The sequence below is a fragment of the Electrona antarctica genome (genome assembly GCF_951216825.1).
Source record: "Electrona antarctica genome assembly, chromosome: 9".
NCBI lineage: Eukaryota > Metazoa > Chordata > Actinopteri > Myctophiformes > Myctophidae > Electrona > Electrona antarctica.
The window spans coordinates 11,468,261-11,486,677 of record NC_136790.1 but is presented as its reverse complement, the minus strand read 5'-3'; the positions used below and the strand labels follow the sequence as shown (position 1 = coordinate 11,486,677).

At 41.7% G+C, this 18,417-nt stretch overlaps 2 protein-coding genes across 3 annotated transcripts; one reads left to right on the top strand and one right to left on the bottom strand.

Annotated features, from left to right (window-relative positions):
* The first annotated feature begins 1,466 nt into the window (after window positions 1-1,466).
* On the top strand, window positions 1,467-11,993 carry sp1 (sp1 transcription factor). Of its 2 annotated transcripts, XM_079510359.1 has the most exons (7): window positions 1,467-1,688; window positions 2,018-2,160; window positions 2,783-2,856; window positions 3,813-5,136; window positions 6,154-6,295; window positions 7,667-7,857; window positions 9,588-11,993. In XM_079510359.1, exons 2-7 carry the CDS (start codon window positions 2,151-2,153, stop codon window positions 9,872-9,874), a joined length of 2,028 nt encoding a protein of 675 aa, XP_079366485.1. In that variant the 5' UTR covers window positions 1,467-1,688; window positions 2,018-2,150; the 3' UTR covers window positions 9,875-11,993. The 2 variants fall into 2 exon arrangements, with proteins under 2 accessions (XP_079366485.1, XP_079366486.1); XM_079510360.1 differs by lacking the exons at window positions 1,467-1,688; window positions 2,018-2,160 and adding an exon at window positions 2,172-2,285.
* Window positions 11,994-11,998: 5 nt separating this feature from the next.
* LOC306929722 (uncharacterized protein) lies at window positions 11,999-18,174 on the bottom strand. Its single transcript, XM_079510366.1, has 10 exons — window positions 18,071-18,174; window positions 17,852-17,959; window positions 16,985-17,118; window positions 16,138-16,660; window positions 15,795-15,887; window positions 14,961-15,101; window positions 14,238-14,381; window positions 13,389-13,538; window positions 12,411-12,547; window positions 11,999-12,178 (listed from the first exon to the last, which is right to left on the bottom strand). The coding sequence occupies exons 1-10, from the start codon at window positions 18,071-18,073 to the stop codon at window positions 12,136-12,138; spliced, it is 1,476 nt and encodes a 491-aa protein (XP_079366492.1). The 5' UTR covers window positions 18,074-18,174; the 3' UTR covers window positions 11,999-12,135.
* Between the last annotated feature and the right edge of the window lie 243 nt (window positions 18,175-18,417).

The following is an 18,417-nucleotide window of genomic DNA, read 5'->3' as shown; positions in this document are numbered from 1 at the left end:
AGAGTGGGTGCGTGTGTGCGTGCGTGCGTGTGTGCGTGCGACACACTGTCTCTAGTACAGGCGGGCCCCCTATCTGGTGTACACGTAGACAACTAGACATACATACCACAGTATTTCATAATATTTGCATGTCATAATTTTGTTCCCGAAAATATTTATGGGCGTCCATCTGTCACCATCACCACTGCTAAATGCAATGGAGATGTTTAGTTATTTAAAACACAATATCGGCGTTTGTATTTGTGTCAATATGCAATATGTTTCAATTCAATTAAATTCAATTGAGCTTTATTGGCATCAAGATAAAACTTATCTTATCTTATCTTGTGAAAATACAGATTGTGCATTTTCTGTCAGAGCTAGTTACTTAGGAGATGTGTTATATGCCTACTTTGTTGACAGCAGTATTTCAATGTTTTTGCATTCATTTGGATATAAACATTTGCGTGATTTTCGAACTCTCCTCTCCAGTCTCCACCCTAGCCTGCGGTCTGCTGGGGGGGTTGGGGTGACATTAACCTCGCGTCACCAGGCGTAGTGTGACATCTTCTTGTTTACATGACACATGTGCGTTCCATTGACACCCCCCTCCACATCTCCATGATAAAACAAAAAACCTCCCACCCACAAACAATCATCTCGTTGCTGTCGGTCCGAAACCTAGTATCTCCACATTCCAACTTGTAATGCTTTTTTAATAATGCCATATTTAATAAATAAATAGGCCTAAATAAACTAGTGAAAGTGAATAAGTCTGTTGTTTTATATAAATAAATATTAAACCAATGATCTGCCTTTTCTTTTCTTGGCTGAAACAGTTTTGGAGATAAGAGTTTTTTCAACGCGACACTCATCTCCACCCTCATTCCTCCCCCCAGGGCGTTCCCCACTTCCCCCCAGCCCACAAAATGCCACCAAGGGAGTGGCCATGCATGGAGTCACCGCAAGTTTTGAGAATGAATGCCGCTTGCAAAAAAAAGAGCAGATATAAGTTAACACGTATCGTCGCGTTGTTAGCTTGTTATATTTTATCTATGTATATATGTATAGTTATATTTTATTAAGGAATGTAAACTCCCTGACTTTTCTCCCACTGACACTGTCCACAACATACTAGGTTTAAATATATATATTTATACTTTATGGAACAGCGGTCTGTTAATAATTATTATGAGACACACGTGAGTGGGAACAATCGAATGTATTAAAAGTTTAATTTATACACACTTTCAATGCGCTTTTCGGGAGAAAAAGTACAACTTGTCAACGTCATGTCAATCAGACTAAAGAGGGAGGACAACCTAGTTTGCATTCTCTCAATCCAAAGACCCGCCCCACGCTCAAACGACATTGGTTGTCCCGTGTGCTTTGACAACAATAACAATTCCCATTGGACCAAAGTAACGTTCGTTTATTGATAGCGTGTCAAAGGGTGCGCGTGTTTTGTACTCCGCAGTCATGTCACACGGAACTCGCCACAGATAAAGACGCTCACATCCCGGATTCCGGCTAGCGCAAGTTTGAAGTGATATAATTCTAACGCAACTCGAAACTCACGAGTTTCAACTTGTTTGAGCCCGGGTGGGTTCGTTTTGACTGGATTGGAATGTAATGTTTTTGATGCGGGACTTTGAAGCTCATTTTGAGAATACTACTACTAATAATAAGTGAGGAAAAGGAGAAAAAAAGTGAGGAAAAAAACGTTTTTTTATATACTAAAATAGCATAATGAAAATATATCATCACCATCCGCATTTGTCAGTAGCTAGCTGCCACACAGCCTTGTGGGTATTTGTTTAACTTCCACTTGCTTAATAAAATAAAATAGAAAATAGCCGACCGAAATGAGCTTGTACTTGTAGATCGGGTGTTTTCTAGCCTGATTATCAGACTGTAGCTTTCTTGAAGAGATGCAGTCCACTCAGAGAGTGGGCGGGGTCTTTGGGCTGGATCCAGGCTAGGTGTTTTCAGAACTGAGTACAAAGTAGAAGGCTACTAACACTTTCTTCGTCCACAGTCACGTCACCCTCACGGATTGCAAAACGAGCGCGCCCGGTTTTGGCCTCCTTCATTAGCAAGTTTGTGTGACGCGTTGGTGGAAAAGTTGTCAAGCAGAAAAGGCTTCTGAGAGAAACTCCTCCCGTCTTGAAATGATGAGCAGTAAGTCAACTTTTTACAACTGTAGTTCTGTTCGCGCACTGAGTGAAGATAACGTTTGAAAACATTGTTAAACTGAATACGAAGCATAACGTTTTGGGGATCTTATAGGATGTATTGAATATGAGGTTGTAAGTTTTTACGTTCAGTTTTTTCCCATCCATATTTAAAACTAACACCACTTCTTGGTAGCTAACATATCGCTAGCCAACTAAGCTAACTGGAACGTAAACTTTTTTTGCTAGGTGGTGTATATTAGGTTTTTATTAATGGCATTTGCTCATAATGTTAATTTGATTGACCTGTGTATATGATGTTTTAGACAGTCAGCTACAGTTCGTGGTTCATGTTTGAGTCAGTTCTGATGTTAACAATGTAATTATGTTTACTTGTTGCACTTTAGTGTTAACGCTAGCTTAGCCAAACGGCTAGCTGGCCCGCAGGAGAAGACTTGCGGCTCGATTGCTGAAGTTTACTAGCCCACCAACTGCTCACATGCTGACTAGAACTGTACATTTGTGTCAGCTCGACTCTGCTGTGTATTTTTTATTCCGATAAAATGGGACGATCCTTTGCATTAGTGTTGAGATCAGTGGTATGAATAAAGTCCCCTTCCTTCCTGCAGACCAGCAGCAAGATGAAATGGCCGCTTTGGAGAGCGACGGAGACTACAACCAAAAGCGAAACACAAACACACAAGTATGTTTGATCCGTGATCGATTTGTACTGGATTGTCAGTCAGTGATTTGATCCCCACTCGCGCAGCGAGACCCGTTTAATGCACAATAATCACGTGTTCATGAATCGCAGGGTCTGTGTGATGATGATAATCCGTGACTTTGAAAAGGAAGGCGTTAGTCTTGTGGATGTATGTTGTTGTATTTTTGTCAGGAGCACATGTCACCGGCGGCGGGGTGGGGGAATGGGCAGGTAAAATTCGCCCACATGGGGTGTTCCCATCAAGCCCCGCACTTCATGTGCATCTCGCTCAGCCCATTTGGCTGCCCTTGGAGGGGGTGGCCTCCACACACTGAGTCAGTTTATAGGGCAAAATAAAGTGTGGGAGGGAGATGGGTGGGTTGGGGGAGGGGAAGCCAAGCCCGCCGCTGCTCTCGAAAAAATGTGGTCCCACCCATTCTCCCACTATGTTCTGTCACCCCCCCCAGCCAGAACAGTCAGTGTAATAATTCAAAACCAAGAAGGTGCAGTAATTTGGGGACATTGAAATTAAAAATTTGTGGGAATATATTTTGTTTAAATTCAGAGATAATGTGTTTACTTTTTATATACAACTTGGCATATGCTATTTGTTGTGACTTCTCTATTATGGTCTATCTATGTAAAAGCCACAGATTGACCCAACCTGTCTTCCCTATTTTGAGCATGTCAAAATAGTTATTGTCAAAAATGTCTAAAAAAAATGTCTAAAATAATACAAAAGCTCACAATGTGTTCTGATCTGTGAGTTTGTAGATTGGGTATTTCAATTTGTCGCACAACAAAGTAAATGTTGGTTAATTTACAACTGTTAAAGGCTTTTTCAACATGGCAACATCATTTCTTTGACATCTAACCTGCTTCTGTATTGTCTCCAATTTCCTTCCCCCTTTTCTTTTTAAAATGTGTGTTATTTGTTTCGCCCCTGCCTTCCCCAGGACTCCCAACAACCATCTCCACTTGCTTTGTTGGCGGCCACCTGTAGTCGGATAGACACCCCGGGAGAGAGCGATTCACCTAACGACCACCATCAACAGCATCAACAGTTGGAGCTGACCCAAGGCGTTTTGACTTCCACCGCCAACGGCTGGCAAGTCATCCCCGTCGGCATCCAGACTTCCTCAGGCACCAGCACGGTCACTACTGACTCCTTAGCGGTGATGGCAGGAGGTGACTCAGGCAAGAACAGACAGGTGCTGTCACCAACAACATCTATTTCAGTTCAGGGACAGCAGCAGCAGTTTGTGGTGACCCAAGCTCCAACCCTGCAAGGACAGCAGGTGCAAACCATCTTATCAAGCATGATGCCCAACATTCAGTATCAGGTGATTCCCCAGTTCCAAACAGTGGATGGACATCAGCTGCAGTTCGCTCAACAGGATCCCTCTGCTTCCGGTGGGCAGCAATTCCAGATCGTGTCTTCTCCCAATGGCCAGCAGATCATAACAACCACTAACCGAGCAGGCGGCGCGGGAAACATCATAACTATGCCCAGTCTCTTACAGGGAGCCATCCCCATACAGAATCTAGGCTTAGGTAACGGTGTGTTGCAAAACCAGCACCAGTTTCTGGCTAACATGCCCTTGTCCCTGAACGGGAATATCACTTTGTTACCAGTGAGCGCTGCAGGGGGCGATGGAAGTGGGGATGCAGGGGTTGGTCAGCTTATACAACATCAGCCAGTGTCTTCCAGCGGGACCTGTTACCTCAGTGGTGCGACAACAATCACCACTCAGACCCCTACTTCTTATGGAATGAGCCAGACGCAGAACAGCAACGGACTAGTAATGTCAGGGACATTCCAGCAGAACACAGCGGGTGTTCCCATACAGCCAGACAACAGAGATGGTCAGCAGCAGCAACAACAGCCACAGCAGATCCTCATCCAGCCCCAGCAGTTACTCCACGGCGGGACCCACCTGCAAACCATCCAGGCCACAGCAGCTGGAGGTCAGGTATTTGCCACACCGACGCTCACCCAGGAAGGGCTCCAAAACCTCCAGATCATGCCAAACGCAGGCCCCATCCTCCTCCGCACGGTGGGCCCCAATGGCCAGGTGAGCTGGCAGACCATCCAGCTTCAGAGCCCGGGTGGAGCTCAGATCACCTTGGCCCCTATGCAGTCTCTACCCCAGCTGGGCCAAGGTCAGGGGACATTGCAGATCCCAGGCCTGCAGACCATCAACATCAACACACTTGCCAACTCAGGACTGCAGATGCACCAGCTGCAAGGGGTCCCCATCACCATCGCCAACACCACAGGTCAGTCAGTATCTCAATGTTGGAAGAGTCCACAGTTTAATTGTATGCAACTTTTTGGCTTATTGTTAAGGGGGGTAAACAATTTTATTGCATCAGTCTTAAAGTGGCAATTTAACTTAATGTTTGAATTGATTCCAGTCATTGTTTGGCCGTATAAAATTACTATTTTCCATGGTCAATTTGTCCCTCTGTCAAATTTGTGAATTCTCAAATATTAAAAGCTGATTATACATTAGGCTACCATTGTAAAATAACCTTTATTGAATCAAATTGTGGTATAACAGATTTTTCATTATGTTAAATAATTGTAATCAAATGACTGCCAGGTCAGATTTAACATGTAGTAGGCTACTACTAGAGATTTACTTATTGAATACAATATCCATATTGTGCTGCATTTGTGTCAGACATATGTGGCATCATTGGCATGGGTCATATTCTGCTTGCAAAGTGTGTACAATTGAATTGCAATGAATTCTGCATCCATTATTTGCTGTTAAATGCAAAGCACTTATCTATGCAACTGATCTCCTATCCACTTAGTGTCTCCACTACAGCTACACTATACTGGTTTGACCAGTTACGCCATTACAATAGCACCAAGTATACAAAAATCCTCCTGTCAAGTAGCGTTGTTGAAGTAGAGTTGTGTGTGACATCAAATTTATTCCTATTGATTTTCATTAGTATTCGGGAGTTGGCTACAGTATTCCTGTCTTAAGGGGTGTAACCTGACCCTGCCCATCGTTTGACTTATCAAGCCTGAAGCCTTCCCCAGTGTAACCACAGGCATGGTTCCACTACCTGTCTAGTCTGTACTCTGCCTGCAGTGCTATTTATATACACTTCACCCAAATAATAACCCAACAATGACCATAGATTAATCAGTAGTATTGTACTACTATTTGTGATTACATAATTCGCATTCAAGTCGTCTTAAAAAAACATGGTGCAAAGCCAAAAGTTTTTACTTCCTGCAACTCTATTTGAATTTCACTCACTCCTTCATCACTGTAGGTGATCAGGGGTTGCATACAGCTGGAGAAAGTTTGGACGACAGCACAGCCATTGATGACGAGAACATCAGCCCACAGCCTCAAGGACGACGCAACCGGAGAGAAGCCTGTACGTGTCCATTCTGCAAGGATGGAGAAGCACGGTACGTTATTTGAATGACTACAGTAGTGGCCATTTTTGTAAGGTATAATTGCCTAAAACTATGACCCTGTTCAAGTCGGTTTTTAGGAACCCCCAGGCAGTCACGCAAGGGCAGTCTGTATTACCTAGCCTCAGTCTAGTGCAAGACAACAAACGGATAGAAGTGATTGTACTGACATTTAGGGCAGGGTCATACATAAGCTTCAGAAGCATCAGCCTCCCTGTTCACTTTCATTCTATGGGATCATGGGGGTATGGCATTTTGACAACGCTTTCAGTGCTTCTGAAGCATGGAATTCAACATTGGTGAACTGTGACCAGGCATTCAAAACAATAGGAAAGAAAGTGTAAATGGGGCAGTTATGTAGCGACTTTATCCAAAGCAAGTTTACAATGTACATTCACCCTTTCACGCATGCATTCACATACAAAGGACAAAGGAAACCATGCTAGGCACCAATCTGCTCATTGGGGAAAGTTAAAGGAATATTTCACTTTCAAACATGTTTGCTGTCATTTTATCGTCTACTCAGGCTTTTGTGAACACCCCAGACAGTTTTTAAGTTGCTTAATTCAGTATTTAGATATTTGATGTGCATTTTAGTTGCACAAACCCTTTACTATACAAACCCATTAACTTCAAACTCTATTTTAATCATGATAGATTCATTGTAAACACCTGTCATTCTGGTGACTGATATTGACCGTCTAATGCATGAGGGGTCTTTTTTTCCATACATTTTATGGGGAAACTAAAATAATGTAAAAGCGGCTGCTAAAATAAATATCAAAAATCTAAATACTGAAAGAATCAAGCAACTTCAAAACTATCTGGGGCGTTCACAAAAGCCAGAGTAGATGTTAAAATGACACAAATGTGTTCGAAAGTGAAATAGCTTTGTTATATTCTTAACTTAACGGTATCCTATTATTCTATTGTGGAAAGGATATGACAATTGGAAATAATACTTCCAAAATAAGCTCTGTCTTTAGATCATTCTCTGTAATGGAAAATCTTCGCCAGTCTATGTAAAAGTTTTGCGCAGAAAGCGATCTATTGAGACCTAGAATGCATTGTGATGCGTGTTTGGTTGGATTTTCACACGTCCTCTTCACAATAGGATTTAGGTCACCCTGTAAGACTTAAAACTATGCTTACAAACCTTTAGCAGTAAAACTATGCTCACAAACATCTCTTTAGCAGTAAAACTATGCTCACAAACATCTCTCTTTAGCAGTAAAACTATGCTCACAAACATCTCTCTTTAGCAGTAAAACTATGCTCACAAACATCTCTCTTTAGCAGTAAAACTATGCTCACAAACATCTCTTTAGCAGTAAAACTATGCTCACAAACATCTCTCTTCAACAGTGATCCAAGTAAAAAGAAGCAGCACATTTGTCACATCCCTGGCTGTGGGAAGATCTACGGCAAGACGTCCCACCTCAGGGCCCACCTCCGTTGGCACACAGGAGAGAGACCCTTCGTCTGCGGTTGGTCGTTCTGCGGAAAACGCTTCACTCGCTCGGATGAACTGCAGCGTCATAAGAGGACACACACAGGTGATGTTTCCTTGCAGGGTTTTATGGGGGTTATTAAAGTCTTTAATACAATTAAAGCAATTTTGTGTAGTGGAGGACCATTTACCCACCTTATTTCAGTTATAACATGTACCTCTGCTGGAGCATTTAAGCATGGTGTACAATTTTTGGTACAGGATGCCAACCTCATTCCCTCTTGCACCATATATTTTGGTAACTGGGGTTGTTCGTTTTAGTCCTCTTAGTTAAGGACAGGACTGTGTTTATGGACTGCATTGTGAATATCCCCCAACCCACAACCCACTTGTGATAGCCTTGGAGAAAACAAGTGTTCTCTCCTGTGTTGCTGCCTTCACAAGCCCAAATGCGGTGCTAGTGTTGTTGGCAATCTTAATCCATTTCACTTGTTAAAATAATCAGAAGAACAACAAGATCATTGTTAATCCTCTGTTAAAATGCAGCTAGTACAAAAATAAGCTAGTACAAATAGTAATATAGAACGAACGGAAATACATTGCATAGATGCAACTGGGACGTATCCTCAGTGATGTATCCCAAGGTCATCAGGGTTTCGGGTCTCGCGAACATCACACCCCTCACTCGGGTGACCCAGCCGGGGTGATCAAGTCCCGATTTACATCCCAGTAGCTACCCTCGATCAGACCCACTAGGGAAAGACCAAGCTAGTACAAATAGTAATACTGTATATAGTTTGTGTCGGTGTGTTGTTGACCATACTGTGAAAGAGTGGTTGATTATTAAAGTTCTAGAGGGCAGAGGAAGAGATTAGGAGAAAAGAGAGACTGACAGTGATGGAGAAGGTACACAAAGGGCAGCTTATTCAAGATCTACGGAAATGAGGATTAATGGATTCAGAAGCAGAATAGGAGTCGAGTGATGGTGATTGTGAGAAGACAGCCAAGCAAAATAATGAAAAAAGCAGCGAGGATGCAGACGGACAAGGAAAGGAACAGTCCATTTAGATCACACCAAGATGGACACAAACCTATGTGACACATAGTCACTAGTAATATCCAGTAATGTTAAATGATGATAAACACTTTTGACTTGCTATGTATGACCTGGTCAACAAATGTTTACATATATGCAGTATTTGTGCAGCCGTAGTCTCCTCCAGCCAATACTTGACTGTTGGCAACCTTGCATTGGCATTGCTGTGAGCCTGTGACTTGATGCGGATTGCCAATGACATTTAACAAGGACTCGTTTTGATGTCAAATTAGTCTTACATTTCCACTCAGTGATATTAAAGAGGTCTGCTGATACTTGCAGATACCCTGACTTCCTGGAGAAGTGTGCATGCATAATAGAATCCATTCTTTTCAAATCAGTGTTGAACTTTGCTAGAACATTTTGGCTGCAGTCTTCATCTCACTGACCCGTATTGGAGGTTCCTCTTTTCAAGCTTCACTCCACAGTCCACACTGGTATGGCTGTTGTGTACTATGTACACAACAGTTTTGGCATTGTAGTTAGATATAGTTCCTCATATGCATGGACATGGGCCCGACTCAGCATGTTTTAGCCAAGCATGTGTGTTATGGTCTAGTAAAGAAAGCCTGAATTATACTTGGTTGCACTGAAAATAGCAGCTCTAAAATGGAACGTCTATTTTTGCTGTGCGACACGGCACACAACCTACTATAAATTGGCATAGCATTGTATTAAACTATGTTACTCCTTGCCACACCGTTCTAACATTGCTTTTCTTTAAACAAATGTCTGTGCAGGTGAGAAGAAATTCATCTGTCCGGAGTGTCCAAAGCGCTTCATGCGCAGCGACCACCTCTCCAAGCATATCAAGACCCACGTGAACAAAAAGGCAGTGGCCAGCGCCACAGTTTCAGTCGGTGCCACGTCCCCTCCTATGACAGAGGCTGGAACCGGGTTGAACAACGAGCAGCCCACCCTTGTCACCATGGAAACCCTGACCGCAGAAAGCATAGCGCGGTTAGCTAACAGCGGCATCAACGTGATGCAGGTGGACCTTACCCAAATGAACGGCAGCAGCTACTGAAGGCCCACACATACTCCAGTTTTTAGTGATATGGTGACCACCTTATCTCAGTAAAAACGCCATCTCTGTAAAAACTGAGATGCGGTCGGTTGAACAGTGAGTTGCTTATCACGACGGTGTGGTGTCATGTATTTTCGGTGGTCACCTTATCACCTAAAACTGGAGTATGACTAGACCTTGAGAGTTGCAGAGGACATTGGCAGACACTGCATATATGAACATTTAAGGGTTTAAGAAGGGCACGTCTGACTTCAGACTCACAACCCCAAAGGGCTACAGACGTGCAGATGTGTTGACGAATTAAAACAGAGTAGGTTTAATTGCTTTCAAGAGCTGAGTCAGGGAGACAGATCTGTCCTGTATTTTTGCCAACTGTGGCATTTATGGATCACCGATCATGGAATCAAACATTCAAATCAACACAAAATCAATTAAAGCATGGCTATTATGAAGGGAAGTGGCACTACCTTGATAATTGTTAACAATACGATGTCCATCTCATTAATGGGGACTGCAGGAAAACGGACAGTAAAGACCTGATACTACCTGCACACAAAGCCCTACCCTGGCTCCTCTTGAGCATCGAGTTTGAGCGCTTCCCTTGTTTTCCCTACATCTCAGGTGTTTTCTACCCTCTTAGACTGGTCTGATGTTATATCCGATGGGCTTATTTACCACCACAGTTCCAATCGGTCTGCAATGGCCCTTAACCAAATAAACCCTACCGTCCCTATTATGGACGTGTCCTAATAGGCTAAATTTGCCGAAAAAAGGGAGGGAGCCCAAGTATAGACTCATGGGGAACTCAGTGTGGAGGGTTTAAGTACTTAAATCCCATATGGGTAACCGGAGTCCCTCAGGGCTCAATAGTCAATTCCAGTGTCTCTTCAGTTTTCTGTTGTGGGGAAAGCTTTTGCTGAAAATAGCTGTTTGACAAGCTTACAATGTGAATCTATTTCCCTGCAATAACAATTCTGGGGTGTAAGTGGTTAAATGCCAAATTCCACACACAAAGAAAATGATTTGCTTGATCTTGGGCAGCTCAGTCAGAATTTGGTCTCCCCACCCTGTTCCCATGTTCAACGGTAGATGAACTGTTGCAGGATTAATGAGTATAAAGTGAATTCAAGGGCGATTTTTCACTTTATAAAGGCCAGGTTGTAAAGGAAGAGGGTTGAATTATATTAGGTCATACCAGTCTGAATCATTCTGGGGAAGTAAATTATATAAGGACATGGAAATGCGAATGTTTCTTCATAGGTACACACATTCAGGCCATGCTGTGATAAGTATCATAGTAAAAACATTGATTAATTTCTTTTATATATGTATATATTTTCTAAGGTGTAAAGGCTAAAACAAATCTTACTATAGGAAGGAGCAACTTGCATGGTGTCAAGAGATTGCAGTTTTGTGAGCCTTGCATACAATCAATCTTAAAACTATTGTTATTGCTGATATAAATGTAGGTTATGTTTATAAACTGAGTCTTCTCTGTTATAGATTTTGTATTCTATACAGTCAAGTTCTTCCAAGTACTCTTGTTCCTCTTGTGGAATACAGATCAATACTTTGTCTAGCGGTCTTTTGAGTTGAAATTTTCTTCCTCCTGGTTACTTTACATTTTTAGTTCGGTCAAAGTGAAAACTTGTTTAGTCTTTACGTCCAGACAGCAAAAAAATATGTAAGTGCAAACCAAAGGTTCAAATTCCATTTAATTTTGTCCGTACAAGTGTTGGCTTTTGTAATGCTGGTAATGCTGGCATGTGTACTAACTGGAAAGCAAATTGATAAAGCTCAGATGTCCAAATGTAAGTTGCACATTTTTGCAACATTCAGGGGTTTTCTGAAATGTATTAATACATACCATTTATACTTCTGGCTATGTATGAATTTAATATAACTCTGCTTTAAGTTCATAATCTTTATTTGGGGAAGGAAGGGCGTATGTCATCATTGCATTGTTTAAATGTATCTTTCAACCCGTTATCCTTAGTTCATTGGACTACAAGTGCCCTTAAGCATTGTGGGGTTTTTATTTTAAATAAGGGAGTTTGTTTTTATATGTATACAACCACAAATGCCAACCGCTGGATTAAAGTTATACAATGACATGGTCTCATCTCATGTTCAGAAAAACAATTTGACTAAAATTTTATTCAGATATTAGAAACTTGCATAAAGATTCAGATATTAAAAATGGAACTTGCATAAAGAACTTAAAAGCAACATGAACAATTGCACCATCTAGTGGCTTGCATTCATGAATCCTCAGCTTCCTCTCCATTCAGTTTGTTGCGGAGGCTAGACAAGGAAGAAAACGAATGAGTTTAGTTGTAAAATATATAATTTTCTTAACAAACTGGACCATCTGAGAATATTTAAGTAAAATGAACAAGACAAACCCCTAAGTGCGTTTTGAATCTACTCCAACCCAACCTGCATGTGAACTGATCAAAGATTTAATGGAAGAAACAGAAGAACCTATAGGTTACAGTACGTACATATGACAGTGGACCAGTCCGTGTGAACTTACCTGGTGAGGTAGGAGTGGACATCAGAAAAACCGTGGTACTGTGCCAGAGGAAGCAGAATGCCAGTAGGACAGCGTCCCTCACGCGCCCGGCAGAAACTGCAGTTGCAAATACCACGACAAGGAGGGCACTGCCACTCCTGAAAGAGAAATAATGATCAAAGACAATACATTTGTTTTTACACTTTAATCCATTTCACAGCTAGAAGCTATGGCTATTTGGGGGTGCTTGGTACGGAAAAGTTTGGGTACCACTTTACTTTCCACAATGAGGATGCGCACAGCTAGAAGCTATGGCTATTTGGGGGTGCTTGGTACGGAAAAGTTTGGGTACCCCTGTTTTTTTTGACAGATTGATTTTGAGACAGGCCAGGTTCAGCTGCTGAACAGAACACGAGTTAGTATTTACATCTTTCATTCTTACCAGAATGTAGTCTTATAGCAGTGTTTCCCAAGCTCGAGACCCCAAAAATACATCACATTTAAGAATTTAACAGTGAAAATCACTGGTTTCTTTAAATATAAAACTTCAATAAGATAATTATTTCAGAAGAAGTTGGATTTTAAATAAAATGGACATTTAAAAAAAAAATATATAGGAAACAAATAAGGATTGTGTCATGACCCTTAAAAATGTGTCCTGGCCCAATGTTTGGGAAACAGTGGTGCACATCGTACCTCCGATAACGAGGCTATAATGGTGCAGAATGAGATAGTTGAGACAAAGATAAGCGACTGTATCAAGAAGAAATGCGGTCTTGGCATCCTCTACAGAGAATGCACAGCTGCAGTGACCATGAACGCAGTACATGATTAGAGTTTTTCATTAGTTTTTATTTTGACAAGTTTTCAATTTCTGTTTTAAGTGGTTTTTAATGTGGGTTGGCTGGTTTAGTTTTGTAAGGCTTAGTTTAGATCTACAAGCTCACAACCCGTCGCTGTGAGTACTTTTGTTACTGTCCACCACAGAAGCTAACCAACCGGATCAAGAAGTGCGGTCTTGACATCCTCTCCGTATCTGTTCCTCAGGCACGGTCCACAGAACTGGCCTTGAATCCCACGACAATCCTCACTGCGGCAGCACGTCTTTGTGTCAATGGTCTTCTGTCTGCACTGGTGGCAAGTAGAGCCCTTGGAAGAAAAAAATATATTGTTGGAAAATGTTTCAATGTATAAAATAAGTCATAAGTGATTGAAATCAGGAAAAGCCATGTCATGATATCCAAAATCCCAGATATTTAGTTTCATATCAAGATATGGACATAATATCAATACAGTGCCGAGCCCAAGTGTGGGGTTGACTCGTTTCATTCTAATTAGGCAAGTTTTTCTCCAACCTTTAGTCTAAAATAAACAGCTAACGGATGCATTTCATAAAATGATTTGTTGTCCATAGGGTGTTCCGTCCTACACCTACTGTACGGTATATTCCTAAAATTACTGGCTAGTGATAATGGCTTGATCTTATGTTCTTCAGTTACAAGATATTTATTTCCACATTTTCAAGATTTCTTTCCCCCCCCAAATAGCTACCCTACAAACTGTTGTCGTTTAGATTTCTAAAGGTGGCCTTACACTAGCCGATAATCGGGGATTTTTGACGCTCGGGGGGTGATATTTGCTCTGCCCCGCTCCGATTATCCTGTAGTGTGTGGTGCTATCAGATTGAAAAAATCGGCTAGTGTAAGGCCACCTTAAATGTTTCGAAAATAGTCGATATATAGTCGAACTTTAAATAGGGTTAAGGTAAGACCTCATCAAATGCCCCACTTTTGAGAACTACTGGTGCAATGAACTTGTCTGTGAACCAAACTGGAGTTAAGAACGAACCGTGGCACTGTTGTAGACCTTCACAGTGGTCACATCTGCCACCCGCTGCAGCTCATGCTCCGTTATATCGCTCACTGGACGGATGACGTGAGGTTTGCTCTGATTGGGCCGCGGAGCGCCACGACTCCGTGGGGCGCGGCGTACCTGGAACACAACTCTGGACTGAGCATTCCATGTAATATTTAATCGATTCACAAGGATGCAACAGTTCTGTTTAAAGAACTATTGTTTAAAATCAGTTATTTAAAAAAAAGACTTGGATAATATTTTCAAAAATAGTGGAAATAGCACCTCTACCAGCAGAGAGCTATAAGCTCAGCTTGTAGATCTCTTATTTGTGCACAACAACGTTGTGTTACGTGCCACGTATGGTGAAGTATAAAAAAGGGTGGTTAATCAGACCATTGATTTAGTTGTTTATAACTCTTCAATTGATAAGTAACTGATAGAATAATCAGAAACTACCTGATAGTTGCAGGCAGCCCTAGAAGCTTCCACATAATATTACCGTCATAAAACGTTTTTTTCTGACCATTTACAACGCAAGTGTAATTGAATGAGTGAGGAAAGTAGACTATTGAAAATGATTTGTCAAAACAGACTCAAGCCCATGATGACTTGAGTTTGAGTTTCCCCTTTTCCTGGAAATGCTCCCACATGGGCTAGCCGTCAGCCAGCTGTGGCCATGCAGCTTATGAGAAATCAATAGAAAAAACGGCTAACCTCACAGAGCTCCTCCTCCAAGCTGAGCTCCAGCTCTGTCTCCTGGGGAGCGGGGGAGTCACACGACCCCATGGAGCGCGTCTGACGCCGAGCCACACGCTCAGGGTTCTTCCTGGACTCTCCTGCACTGCGCGGGGGACACTGCAAGCAAGAGAAACCTCCATCTGACTGGCTTCATCAGCTTTACAACAAAAGTCATGTTTTCTTTTCTGTCATTTATTCAAGACACTGTGGGTGATTTGACCGTATACATTATTGAACCCTAGCTTCCCTATATTCTGCAAAAATGGCTGATCTACAAGCTTGTAGATCTGGGGGTACCGGCGGTAGATGCTTATGGTGCGTAGTACCACATTGTGTTCTGATGCTTCACACAGAGTCCCAGGTTTGATTCCCGAGCCCAGCGGCAGATGTTATGCATGTCACTCCCAGACTCTCCACCAGTTTACTGTACTATCAAATAATGGCAGAAACGCCCTAAAAAAACCCTTTAAAAACAGATTGTGTGTATTGGCTTTTTTGACCAAGAGATTTGGGCCCTATTTGCCAGTGTCTTATCCCTCATCCCTGAACTTCTTTGCCTTTTTTACCATTTTGAAAAACATTTTTAAATAGTTGAAATAGCCAGTCTACAAGCTCACAACGTGTTGAAGTAGATCGGCTTTTGGAAGCATTTTAAAATGTTTTTCAAAATAAGCAAAGAAGTTTAGGGATAAGGAGTAAGGCACGGGTGAAAATAGGGCCCTGGGTCAACGCTAGAACCCTGGGACACCATGGTCAACCAACTGAACCAAGTATAAAGTGTGTGTTTGTTGCAGTGCACAAAACACTCACCACGCTTTTCTGTTTTGGCTGTTTGGCTGCCCGTTTCTTCAGTAACCCTGCACCACCTGGCATCTTCTGCAGGTCTGCCATCAGCTGAGCCAACTGTTGCAGATGATTCAAAATTGTTAAAGAATCTCAGGCTTTGCCATGACAATACTGTATGTTGGAGGCGGTGTAGATGGGCAACAGTACAGTACAGTATTTCTGCATTGCAATTTCTCATACCACACACATTTTTCTAACTCCAACCTTGCTGAAGGCAATATTACAAAACGTACCGAAAACAGAATGAATGATGCTTTCACAAAAAGCTCCTGTTAAAAAAATAAGTGTTTTGTTTGGCCAGGCTTACCATTGCTTTATTTGCCTTGATGTTCTGAGCCCTCTTGGCAAGAAAAGATTCATCTTCTGGGTTCGAGTCAGAGTCTTTGGATGGAGATGGACGGGCAACTGCTCTCTCCTCTTCAAATTTAACATGCTTTCCCCTTTTAGCCTTCTTTGACTTTCTTGATTCATCTTGTAGATTAGATTCAGAGTGTTTGGATGGAGATGGTTGGGCCACTGCAGTCTCCTCCTCTTCAAATTTAACAGGTTTTCCCCTTTTTGACTTTCTTAATTCAACTTGTAGATTAGCTTTGGAGTCTTTGAATGGAGATGGTTGGGCCACTGCAGTCTCCTCCTCTTCAAATTTAACAGGTTTTCCCCTTTTTGCCTTCTTTGACTTTCTTGATTCATCATGTAGATTAGAGCCACAGTCTTTGAATGGAGATGGTTGGGCCACTGCCGTCTCCTCCTCAAATCGGACATGCTTCCTCTTCTTTGACTTTCTCTCATCCTCCACTTCCCTCTCCTCACCACTCTCCTCTTCAGTAGGGCTGTCATGATCATGACATTTTTGTTAACATTTATTATACATTGTCATACAAACGATTAATGATTTAACTGTTTGTCATTGCACATAATTGTGATTAATTATTTAAGTGTATTGTGTATTTAATGTGCATTGCACATTAAATTAATATTGTGTACCGGTATTTAATGTGCATTGCACATTCTTTCATTGGAACACATTACATTTCCATTTGCTTTTTAGGCTTGGTAAACACAAAATGCACAGGGCAGATATGACAAATAACTTAAATATAGTATTTAAGTATAGTACTATTTTGATAAATATGTAAGGTTTGTGACAGGCATACTCTTCAGTAGAAGTTCGTGAACGAAGTACGATCCTCAGCTTGAACGTTTGAGTATCTTGTCGTTTAGATGAAGGCCTTTTCTTTTGAAGGTTGGGCTCTGACTTGGTTTCAAATCCATTTTCATTATCTGCATTCTGAAAGACAAACACAGCAAACATACCCGAACATTTGGCAAAAATAGCCAACAACATGCTCAACAACAAGAGAGCTTGTAGATTGGCTATTTTGGGAAACAATGGTTGGTGTACAGGGAATAAAGGACCTATCCCTGAAACATCATGTTGTGAACCATGGCTAGAGCAGGCCAAGTAGATAGACAATAGGAATATATATACTGTATATAGTATAATAGTGCAGTTTAAAAAGCGCCTCAGAATTTAATTCAGCCTTCCCATTGGTTTGTTAGACAGTGGTTCTCAAAGTGGGTTCTGTGGACTCTCAGGTTTCCTTGTTGATTTGGTTCCATACACTCTGGGGGGTTGGGGGGGGGGGGGTCCTTGAAATGAAAACGTTTGAGAACCACTGGCGAATCATTTTACAAATAAACTACAACTTGATGATGAGTCATACTGTCATAGGCCCATCATATGGCTCATCAGTCATCACCATGTGACCTCAGGATCCTCAATTTACAGTTATGTCCCGATATAAGTTATAGAGATCGAAAATGATTTTTTTTCGGTGATTTGATTGTGTCACACACTAGTTGAGAGAGTGAGTGGGTGAATGACAGCCAAGTTTCACAATGGCTTCGGGGTGAAAAGCGGCAGCCTACTGTTATAATATAATTTAAGCACTCAATGGAGCAAAAACTGCTATAATTTCAGTCGAACTTGAGTCAAAGACACATTTCTACAGCATACGCACGTTCAAGTCGACCTTTTCATGGTCAGAAAACCCGTAAAATGCTCCATCGGTTTCAGACTCCTCTGCAAAGACATCAGCCAGCTCTTTGGTGAGGACTAAAACACTCTCCTGAAGGGACATCATTTGAATCAATCCAAGATATTTCACTCAAACGTCCACAAAAAATACAACATGAATTTGAATTCATTCAAAAAGAAGAAGTAGGACAAGTTACATTACCATAATTATTGATGTTGGTAGCTTCACGAGCTCTTGTCCAAACTGCAGCAAGTTGAGCTGATGTCACGTGATGTATGTATTTAGACCTAAGATTTAGACCCGCCTTCTACCTAGATCATTATTGGATAGGTATAATTATCTAATTTGAAAACGAATGCACCACTGAACTGAACTGCACCCCTAGTGGAGTCATACGGCACTGTTGCCATTACCAGAACGTTTGTAAACAAACGTGTTGTAGGTAGGTATTTCTGGTTAGAATGTCCTAACTGCCAGTGCCCACAAAGCTATGTCTAGTAAGTAAACAATTGAATACGTTTACAAGTTACCAAGATTTTGAAAAGAGC